The sequence below is a fragment of the Nicotiana attenuata genome, unplaced genomic scaffold (genome assembly GCF_001879085.1).
Source record: "Nicotiana attenuata strain UT unplaced genomic scaffold, NIATTr2, whole genome shotgun sequence".
NCBI lineage: Eukaryota > Viridiplantae > Streptophyta > Magnoliopsida > Solanales > Solanaceae > Nicotiana > Nicotiana attenuata.
This window is the reverse complement of record NW_017671056.1, coordinates 154,964-166,258: the sequence shown is the minus strand read 5'-3', so window position 1 is coordinate 166,258 and position 11,295 is coordinate 154,964. Positions and strand designations below refer to the sequence as shown.

General features: G+C 35.1%; 2 protein-coding genes across 2 annotated transcripts; one reads left to right on the top strand and one right to left on the bottom strand.

The window, feature by feature from the left end:
• Positions 1-415: 415 nt before the first annotated feature.
• LOC109205566 (transcription initiation factor IIB-2-like) lies at positions 416-5,023 on the top strand. The gene is made up of 7 exons (XM_019368276.1): positions 416-917; positions 1,860-1,884; positions 2,877-3,006; positions 3,087-3,217; positions 3,320-3,408; positions 4,223-4,299; positions 4,501-5,023. Exons 1-7 carry the CDS (start codon positions 571-573, stop codon positions 4,638-4,640), a joined length of 939 nt encoding a protein of 312 aa, XP_019223821.1. The 5' UTR covers positions 416-570; the 3' UTR covers positions 4,641-5,023.
• A 2,126-nt stretch (positions 5,024-7,149) lies between these two features.
• Positions 7,150-8,807, bottom strand: LOC109205565 (zeatin O-glucosyltransferase-like). Its single transcript, XM_019368275.1, has one exon. The coding sequence runs from the start codon at positions 8,743-8,745 to the stop codon at positions 7,330-7,332; it is 1,416 nt and encodes a 471-aa protein (XP_019223820.1). The 5' UTR covers positions 8,746-8,807; the 3' UTR covers positions 7,150-7,329.
• Between the last annotated feature and the right edge of the window lie 2,488 nt (positions 8,808-11,295).

Sequence of the window (11,295 nt, the reverse complement as noted above, 5' to 3'; positions counted from 1 at the left end):
TTGTTTTTGAAAACAGTGTTTGGTTATTAAAATCTTACAATTTTTTCAATTTTACATTTTCAAATTTGAAAAACTGGTTAATTGAAAATGGGAAGGTTGTTAGTTTTTAATTTGCAAAATACGTTGAAAAAAAAATATCCAAATATATTGCAAGAATTATAACCAAACACCAATTCATCTTGAATTCAAATTTTAGTTAAATTCCAAATTTGAATTTTTTTTTGAATTCATATCCAAACGCCTACTTAAACAAGAATACAAGATTATTCAACAGTTAGGTTAATTAATTTTTTTTCAACCCCCATAAAAATTTTCCACGTTTTAGTTGCATGAATAAACTAATGTGGTCCCCACTCACGACCATCTTACCGACCCGCATCAGCGTTCCTGTTTATAATATCCGGTTGACCCCATTTTGTTCTCCACTTTACTCCTCTCCATTCCAACACACAGATTGTAGAGAGAGAATCAACTCCACAAACAACACATAATCCTTCTCTCTCTACCTCATCGATTTTGTTCCATTTTCAGGTTCAATAATAATCGGGTCTCGGGTCACAATTAACCCGAATGGGTGACGCGTACTGTTCGGACTGCAAACGGAACACGGAGGTGGTGTTTGACCACGCCGCCGGGGATACGGTTTGTTCGGAGTGTGGGCTTGTGCTGGAATCCCGGTCCATTGATGAGACTTCGGAGTGGCGTACGTTTGCTGATGATTCAGGTGATCATGACCCGAACCGTGTTGGAGGACCCGTTAACCCGTTGCTTGGTGATGTGGGCCTTTCTACTGTAATTTCTAAAGGGCCTAATGGGAGTAATGGGGATGGTTCTCTTGCTCGGTTGCAGAATCGAGGTGGCGATCCTGATCGTGCCCTCGTTATAGCTTTTAAGGCCATTGCCAATATGGCTGATAGGTAAATTAAGTGAACTTCCTAATTTTTTTTTGGTTTGGTATGTGGAGAATTGCAAGTTATAGTATTAGTTTTAGAATATTTAGGATTTAGTTGTTAAATAACTGAATTGGGCTAGTCAGATTGGGATGGAGTGAGTACTTTCATTTGGTTTTTGATTTCTTGGGTTTTCAGAGATAAAACCCTAGTGGGGTTTTCTTTGGAAGTTGAGAAATTGTAAGAAAATATTTTTTCTATGACGCTGGTATCCGGGCCAACTTGCCTGTATCCTGACTATTTCACCGGACTATAAGAAGACATTAGTATGATGGTTGATTAGACTTCAGCTATTGATAGCCTCCTTTTGGATGCTTGGCATTATCCATTTACTCCAAAAACTTTGTAAACATACACCAAATCTGCCAGAATACAATGCAATACAGAAACAGATGATATGAGGCTACCACTGCTTTTTACAAATATACATTTGCTGTGACTTGAGTAAGACATGCTTTATGCATAAAATGCCGAGTCAAATGGACCACTTTAGTGGCACCTTGTTTTTTTCTTATAACTTAGTGTCCGGGCCAGCTAGTGTGCACCTCGACTAATTCCACAGGTACCAGCACCGGTAGTGACACCTCATTTATTATAGAATTAGCCAAGTCCAGGTCTAACCAGAACATTATGAAAAACTTACCAGAGGAGCAGCTAACCTTTTCTTCTGCTTTTTAGGTTTTGGAGGGAAGTCCATTGTGAGATGAGATGTGATATTAAAATTTGGTCGGTTTGCTGTTATTGTAGCAATTCTTTCATTTATCATTGGCCTCCGATGGTTTGATATTGCATTTGTGTTGCCTTATTTTCTAATTGCATTTGGATGGCTAACTAATTGACTATAGCGGTTTCAGATACATATTGTTGGTATGCATCAACTGAACTAAATGTCTTTTTCCTTCTTTACAGGTTGAGCCTTGTTTCTACCATAAAGGTGTGTCCTGTTCTGTTAGATTTTTTTGTTTCTCTTTTTTGCATCACAAATGGAGGCGATTTTAGAATTGCTGTTGCATGTTTGTTTAATCTCCGGTTCTTACTAGTTTGCTAAGAATATCAGATCTTCGCTTTACTAAATGAGCTTCACCTTGAACACAATACTTTTTAAGGTGTTAGTAATTCTCATCTGGTAATCCAAGTCTTTCAAAACCTATCAGTGAAAGCCCAGGTGTCGTACTGCTATCTTTTCTCTAGTCTAGACTTCTCTGCTTGTTTGAAGAAGATGACTTCCGCATGAATATGATGATCTCTGCCTATGTGTACTATGATCTTGCATGCAATACTTTTTTACCCAAAGGCTAGGTGGCCTATGCAGCCACCACTGCCAGAATCCCCTGGGCACCTTTGGGAGGGAACTATTCTTCCTTGGCAACGATCATCAGCCCATGATACTTTCTGTCATACTGTTGTATTATCCATGGAGATGGAAAGATTCAGTGACCCCTATTTTTTTTCTTTGGACTTGCCCCTTCCCATGCCACAATTGATAGACAATAGATATAACTTAGTAGCTTTACATGTCTCTATCTCGTTACCATTAGTTCCTTACTTTCGGATTTCATATGCCTGAAGGAATATCATATTCGTTAAAAAAAGATGCAAGGCCTTTCTGCTGGTGGTGATGATGGATCCAGAGCAACATGGTCAATTGTTGTACTCTCCATATCCCATGTTATGTGACGCTATGTGTTGTTTGTTGTCAAACATTTGAGTTTTAACCACAATGTAAAAATATGGAAAGTGAAATTTATGAGTGAAGATTAAGGATCAACTGTAATACTCTTTTTATCCCTTCTATGGGAATCAATCTTTAGGTTTTTGCCTTTTCGAGTCCTATGGTATTGGGACAAATTTGCTCCTTCGTTATGTAAGAGCTAGTCTTATCTCTTTTGTCGTTTTAACATTCATCTTTTCCATGATCTTCTGTAGGACCGAGCAAGTGAGATATACAAAAGGCTGGAAGACCAGAAGTGTACGAGAGGAAGGAATCTGGATCCCTTGGTGGCTGCTTGTATCTACATCGCTTGCCGGCAAGAAGGCAAACCACGCACTGTAAAAGGTGTTGCCATGATATCTGATTATGTAGATTAATGGTTTAGTTCTCTTTTTGAACTTCTCTGAACTTTGGGTATTAACTAGAAATATGCTCAATGGCCAATGGAGCTACAAAGAAGGATATTGGCCGAGCAAAAGAATTCATTGTGAAACAATTGAAGGTTGAAATGGGAGAATCTATGGAGATGGGGACTATACACGCTGGAGACTATCTGGTGAGTGAGACCAAGTGTTATGGTCTACTCTTCTTTGTGAACACATTCAGTACACTATGAATGTTTGTATATTATCTGACATGGACAATGCATGAATGTCAGAGACGTTTCTGTTCTAACATTGGTATGAACCATGAAGAGATTAAGGCTGTCCAAGAAACTGTCAAGAAGTCAGAAGAGTTCGATATAAGGTAGGGGTACTTTTGGCTGCAGTTTATTGTTTAATCAAGTTCTCAATATATTCGTGCCTTGGCCACAAGTATTCTTAGTCTAGTAATTAAGTCGTTTGTGGATATGAATGTAAAAATACAAGTATCTCTGGTTTTTGGCCTTTTGGTGCAACTTATAGGATGTATGGGATGAATACAGTATGTTAGATTTCATGAATTCACTACAGGAAACAATTCCTGTATAGATTGGAGGCCCTCTTTTGTTTTCGCATTGGGGATTCTCAGACTTGTACCAACGGAGCACTTTCTTAGTGCTTTGCTGTTTATATCAATAATATAATACTTATTAGTTATTTACCAGTTCAAGAAAATAAAAAATAATATAAGTTTCTAAGTGAAAACGCATTGGTTTTTGCGGTGGTGTGAGACTTCCGTCACATTTAGTGCAACCTCTTTTAATTATGAATTTGGCAAATTGCATTCTCTGCTGGAACTTTGAGAACAAGTTCTTGATAAATGAAACCTGCTGTCAGGTCTTTGCATAGTTGGTAGGGAGCTAGGGGCTTTTGTCAGCTGGGTCCGAGACTTGGGGTTGAACTTTTTCCCCTCTTTCAAGATCACGTGAACAATGTTTGACGCTTTATTTTTAATGCGAAATATATGCAAGTCTCCATGAGTCCATTTTGGTAAGAACATTGGAGTTCTAAAATAGCTGACTTTAAAAAAAGGAGCAGGATGGGAAATGGGTGTCATCTCTCGGATCACTAGCCATAGACTCTATATGCCTATCATGTTAAATTAAATATGATTTATATGTTTATTCCTTGTTTTGCAGGAGGAGTCCCATATCAATTGCTGCAGCAATAATATACATGCTGACGCAGCTTACGGATTCAAAGAAACCTCTGCGAGGTTTGTGCATTTACCTTCTTTTTGGGAATCTTGGCAATATGGTTTGAATCTATTTGGTACTTATATGGGAAAACCATGCTATAGTTTTTATGTTTTCCACGTCGACTAATGCTTGATCTGGATCTGCTGAATATGCTTTGTAAATCTTGGGTGTCTGTACTAGCTCTGTATTTGTGGTTTGACTGAGGGTTGTACATGCAGATATCTCAATTGCAACCACAGTTGCAGAAGGGACTATCAAGAATGCATACAAGGATCTCTATCCCCATGCTGCCAAAATAATACCTGAATGGTATCTCAAGGATAAGGACCTTAAGAGCCTGTGCAGTCCCAAGGCATAAAACGTTTTGCTTTTTTGCATTATAGGAGCTGCTTATAGGGACTAAATCTTCAGGAAGTGCCAAGACTAAAGAACATCAGATATTGGAGTTATAAGGGGACTGTAGTGTAATATGTGATACCTGGGTAATCAGATTTCTCATTTCCATTTGTCTTCCCTTCCCACGAAACAGATAGGCTAAGTTTATTGATATATGATGAGGCCATTGTTTCTCCAAATTTTGATGGCTATTTATTGTCATTGGCAATATTTTTGTCCCCTACTGATAAATTCCTTAGGGTCAGTGACATACAGTTTGTAACTCGGTGGATAATAGCACCTTATTTTCAGATTTTTGTCTGTGGCGAATCCGTGACTAATCCACGCGTTGCGATTTTACCACCAGACCAGAGCGCTAGGGCTTCTCTTCCTCATTAAATCCACTTATATTCGCCTTTAGCAACAATTCATAGTGGAAATAGTGCCAATTTGAGCAATTTATCTGAGAAAAACTGTGAAGTTAAATGGTAGTTAAGGGCATTGGCATTGACCCATGGGAGCAGAAGCTCGTTGTTTTCAACCATTAAAATGTTTGGATACTTCAATCATGTTAATTTCTGTATTGCTTGGAAGTATTTGCTATAATCTTGATATCCTTCTTGCTGCAATATAAGAGGATCGTCTTGCCTTGTCCTTAATTTCAAGTTTTGTTTCTTGCATTTTCTAATTACTTCTTAGGAATGCACAGATTTGGAATCTAATTTTATTTTATTTGATTTGTGCGTTATTTTGGAAATGTAGTACTCCCTCTGTTCCAATTTATGTGAACCTGTTTGATTGGGTACGGAGTTTAAGAAAAAATGAAGACTTTTGGAATTTATGGTCCTAAATGAGTTAAAATGAGGTTCAGAGTGTTTGTGTGGTTATAAAAGCTTCTCATTAAGGGCAGAATTGTAAGTTTAAGCTAAATTGTTTCCAAATTTAAAAAGGGTTCATTCTTTTTGGAACGGACCAAAAAGGAAATGGGTTTACATAAACTGGAACGGAGGGAGTACATAATACCGCGTTATCCTAAAAATGTGCAAAATTAAGGTCCCTACATCGATCCATTTTCAGCGTGAGAGTTATAATGAAATTCAGTTGGAATAGTAGAACTGCAACAATGGGATCATTAGTAACTTTGCTTAACAAAGTAATGAAATGACACAAACTGTCCCTGTAAGGTATTTTTGGAAGGAGATGAAGCTCCAAATCGAAGTGATTGCTACATTGTTATCTTAATAATAATAAAAAAGAAAACTAGGGTCATTATCCTATTCAATTTATCTATTTTTTAATAGAATAGAGCAATTATATGAGATGAGAATCATAATATAATATTGCCACGTGCACATATGGATAAAGCCTAGAATTTTCTTCCACAAACTGGTACTAGTAGACTATAGATTATTTTAATTAATAATAAATGGGAGTAAAAGATAAGAACAATATCACTTTAACAATTATTTTATAGGCTGCAGACCATTATCCAGACACTTTCAAGTTGCTTCTTCTCTGTTTCTATCTTTCTTTCTTTCATTTCAACTTTTCATTTACAGCTTAGTACTTGTCAACACTTCAAGTGTACAACCGTTTTCTTCCATCATATATGGATCATTGTCTGTGGGACCAGTCTTTTACGTCACCTTATTTCTATTTACATATCAACGGATTGAGTTTTAACTTTTTGTAAAAGAATAATTACTCCATCCGCTCCAACGTGAATCTGTTTGACTGGATACGGAGTTTAAGAAAAAATGAAGACTTTTTGAATTTGTGGTCCTAAACAACTCAAAAAGGGGTCCAGAGTATTTGCGTGGTTATAAAAGCTTCTCATTAAGGATAGAATTGTAAGTTTAAGCTAAATTGTTTTCAAATTTAGAAAGGAGTCATTTTTTTTGGAATGGACCAAAAAGGAAATAGGTTCACATAAATTGAAACAGAGGGAGTACAAGTCTAGTCTGGCTCCTATGCAAAATTGACACATGTAAATCGACAAAAAAGAAATAAACTTCTATGCATTCTAATTTATGTGACACTTTTTTATTTTTGAAATTCGAATTATATGAAATTTCATTAATATTTTAAAATATTTTTTTTTATATGGGTGTACACATGATTTTTTATAAGTGGTGTCAATATTTATAAAAATGTAGATCTATCACATTTTTGTACAAAGAGTAGCCTTAGATCATTGGTTTTGTTGATTCTTAAGTTAGAAGAAGTTCGGAGTTCAATTCTACCTAGCTACAATTTTTAATACTAGAGTGTCTTTCAAATATTTACCAAAAATATGTTATAGTTGAGGCGATAATCTATGTCTAAGTGGTGTCCCATTTGCTTTATGTTATCATAAGGATATGAGAAAAGATGTTTATATAGTTTTTGAATATTTACATTTTATTTTGAAAATATTAAGTTGATCTACAGAGGGAGTACGTACTTGTTATAAATGAAGAGTTAATTATTTGAAATATAAAGCAGGCATTATATTATAATAAGTTCAATTATATTGATAGTGCACACCAACAATGTATATTTATACATTTGGATCTTACACACCAACAATGTATATCAATTGGATCTTACTGATTTTTTGTACATTGATAGTAGATGCAATTATAACCCTGCAAATGACAAGATACATGAAATATTCTTGATTTTGATCAATTTCACCTTGTTATGTGAGAAATGAATGAATCCAATTCCATGCGTTTAACTCCACCCTCAGCCACTGACTTCCTCAAGGCTGCACACAAATCTTTTGCTCTGTTCCTCATCTCATCTCCTTCTTTTGATGCCATCAATTTATCCACACCTTTCTGCACCATATTTGATGTTACAATCTCCTGTCTACGACCCCATTCCTTAACAACAAGACCAACTTTAAGAATCTTTGTAATAAGTACAGTATTCCTAGGTTGATCAGAATGCATTGGCCATGCAACTATTGGCACTCCCATTGATATACTTTCCATGCAAGAATTCCATCCGCAATGACTCATAAATCCACCGATCGAAGAATGTGACAAAATTTCCAATTGTGGTGCCCAATCTCTAATCACAATTCCCTTTTCTTTAACTCTATCTTCAAACCCTTTTGGTAATTTAATTTGTCTCAAATCTTTAGTGAACACATTCCCTTTATCAGCATCTCTTAATACCCAAATAAACTTTTGTTTGCTTTGTTCCAATCCAATTGCCATTTCCTTGATTTGTTCATCAGAAAATGAAGTTGTGGTACCAAAAGATACATATAACACTGAGTTTGGTTCTTGTTTGTCTAGCCAAAGCAAACATTTGTGGCTTCTAATATTGGACCCTTTTTTGGTCCCACTTAATGTTACAGGATTAAATGGTCCAAGAGCCCATTGTTTCTTGTTACCATTTATCTGTTCTTTAGACAACAAATCAAGAAAAGGACTTTCTATAACTCTGCATGTGTTATAAATTTTGCCAGAGTTAAATTTCATGTATTCATATTCTGTTTTCAAGAATCTCTCAAAGTCAGAACTAAAACAACCTTCAAGTGAAGGAAGGTCTTTTAATATTTCAGCATCAATAGGGAAAGGTCTGCCCATATTTTCCCATATGAAAAAGAAAAGAGTAAAAGCTGACACACTGTGGAAAGTGTAAGCTTCTGCATTTTCTAAGGACACAAAATCTTGAACCACTGATCCCATTAAAGAGTCATTTATTATAATGACTCTTTTATTTTTGGCTGAAAGTGTATGCAAAAGTTTTTTGACTGGTTTTCTTAGGTGAGTGGATGCTTCAAATGAAGGTTGAAGATGGGATGGGAATTTAATAGAAGAATTGGGATTTGGAGAGGGAGATATGAAAGTAGGGATAGAAAATGCATGCAAATGAATGTTGGAAAATGAGTCCAAGCCATGAACTCTAAGTTTAGCTTGAAGATTATGTGTTTTTGTGCTAATATAATGGATTTGTATATTGTAAGATGCTATAAGGCAAGAGAGTTGAAGAAGTTGGTTAAGATGGCCTTGTGCTGGAAAAGGGACTACAACTACTACAATTTTTTGACTCTTTTGGCTATTGTTGTTGTGGAAATGGAAATTGGATGCCATTGTTTTGAATTATGTGATTTGCATTTGTCATAACTCTTCCCCCTATTTATTTAGAGAGGGTGGCAACATTTGGATAATGGTGACTTGAATTGTTTACTACTCCATTATTTATGAAATTATCAAGTTATAGCATGTGAATAGCTGGTAAGGCTAGCCTTTGGCGTAACTGGTAAAGTAGCTGTCATGTGATCAGGAGGTCACGGGTTCAAGCTGTAGATATAACCACTTGCAGAAATACATGATAAGACTGTGTACAATAGACCCTAGGGTCCGACCCTTCCCCGGACCCTGCGCGTAGCAAGAGCTTAGTGCACCTGCCTGCCATTTATAGCATGTGAATGACTGATTCAATGAAGAGATATAATTTTGTGAATTGCCTATCTTGTAATGGGGATGAGTCACATGGCACTAATAGTAGGCAGAAAGTTTAGAGTGTAGGACAGGGTTGGTTAGTTATCAAATAATAAATGTACTTGCTTGAATAAGAGAGTTTGCAGTAATATATGAGTGGTGACAGTAGTTCAGGAAAATATATATATCTATGAAGCTGACAGTAATGTGAGTTTAGTCATGGGCGGGGGAATAATGTAGATAATAGCTAGTTTGTAGCTCTTAAACTATGGTTTGGGTGGTAAATTTTGGATAAGTTCGGATTAGGAAAGTGAATGTAGGCAGTGGATATAGCTAGTTTGTCACTATCAAAGAGTATCATTGAAGTGTCCTTCCATCAAGACTTTATACGTCCCTTGAATTGATTGTCTTTTTTTTTTAACCCCTTAAATTAATGTCTAATGTTCCTAGTTGTGACGTTATGCTAGTACTATTATAATGCCATTCTTTTGATTGACACAAGTTCATATGTACAATTAAACTCAATGATCATTCTTGTCCTTGTTAGATTGAGGTTACTAAGAGATCAAGACTCTAAATCTCTAATGTGTTCATTTACACGAAATGAACCAACTAAAAAGTAATATTCCCTTTGTTTCCGTTTAAATGACATACTTTCCTTATTAATTCGTTAAAAAAAAATTTAATATCTTTATATTTGAAAATAATTTAACTTTAAACTTTTCATTTTACCTACTTTACTCTTAATGAGAAACTTTTATAGCTATATAAATGTCATAGTCCAACAAAACTTTTGTCCTTTAAATTTTTAGGACCACATATTTCAAAAGTCTTTTTTTCCTTAAGCTTTACGTTAAGTCAAATTATATCCTCTAAATTGGAGTCCAGAACCAAAATGTGGTTCTTTTGGACACAAAAGACCGAAATAGGTGGAAAAAAAAATAGTAACCTTTCTATATATAACACCCTTTTAAAGGGCACTATATTTTAACGTCAGTTTTGTCCGTTAAGATATAGCGTAGTAAATAACCGTGCTATACCCCGTCTTTGTATTTTAAGGCATAACACTTTAAACAAAAGCGCTATACATCTGCCTCTTCTGTTCTTTCTCATTATTTATGGATCTCACCTTTTATCCTTCTCTTTCTATTCAATTTCTTTCTCTATTTTTATTAGTTTTTTTCTTCTACGTTGAAAATTACATTTTCAAAAAAAAAATTATTTTTGATGATAAATAATTTGTGTTAATTTGCGCTATACCCCATCTTTGCATTTTGAGGCATAACGCTTTAAACAAAAGCGCTATACATCTGCCTCTTTTGTTCTTCCTCTTTTTTTTTTTGGTAATGGTTCTTTCTCAATATTTATTGATCTCACCTTTTATCCTTCTCTTTCTTTTCAATTTCTTTCTCTATTTTTATTAGTTCTGTTCTCTCTACTTTGAAAAATTATATTTTCTAAAAATGTTTTCCGAAATTTTTTTTTGATGATAAATAATTTGTGCTAATTAATTTAAAATAACTTTTGAGCAATAATTAGTGTTTGACCTTGTTTTTAAAAGTTATTTCTAAGTGTATTTTTGTTAAAATGCTTTTTAAAAATATTTTTTTGCGAAGAAGCTACTTTTTTCCGCTTATAAAAGATTCCTTCTGCTTCTACTCAAAAGTATCTTTTTTATTCCTTCTAACAGCTTGTTTGGATGGTTGTTACATATGATGAAATGTGCCGCTTTACGTAATGATCGATTTGATATGATCGCGTTGTTACCTTGTCTTTTCTCTTAGTTCGAGTCCGGAACCAAAATGTGGTTCCTTTTGACTCAAACTACACAAATAGGTGTTAAAAAAAATAAGTGACATTTTTATGTATAACGCCACAATAACTGGCGCTATATATTAACAGTAATTGGACCGTTAAGTATAGCGCCAGGTATTGTGGCGTTATACTGCAAAAGCTGACACCGTTCAGGTATAGCGCCATAATACCTGGCGCTATACTCTTTTTTCCTGGCCCCACCAATAATTTCTGAGTTAAATAATTGAAAAGCGTATAGTGCCAACTAGTTTGGCGCTATATATATATATATAAAAAACTTCCCGGCTAGCCATTTCCTATATAAAGAGGTTAGAATCATATAGAAATTCATTCAAAAATTTTTTAACTCTTGTTGAAACATCTATTGTTATTAAATTCTCCAGT

Bases quoted from the DNA above. Each gene is read 5' to 3' on its own strand.
- LOC109205566 (XM_019368276.1), top strand. From the start codon at position 571: ATGGGTGACGCGTACTGTTCGGACTGCAAACGGAACACGGAGGTGGTG. The intron at 918-1,859 runs GTAAATTAAGTG...CCTTCTTTACAG, and splicing joins ATTGCCAATATGGCTGATAG to GTTGAGCCTTGTTTCTACCA. The intron at 3,409-4,222 runs GTAGGGGTACTT...CTTGTTTTGCAG, and splicing joins TCAGAAGAGTTCGATATAAG to GAGGAGTCCCATATCAATTG.
- LOC109205565 (XM_019368275.1), bottom strand. From the start codon at position 8,745: ATGGCATCCAATTTCCATTTCCACAACAACAATAGCCAAAAGAGTCAA.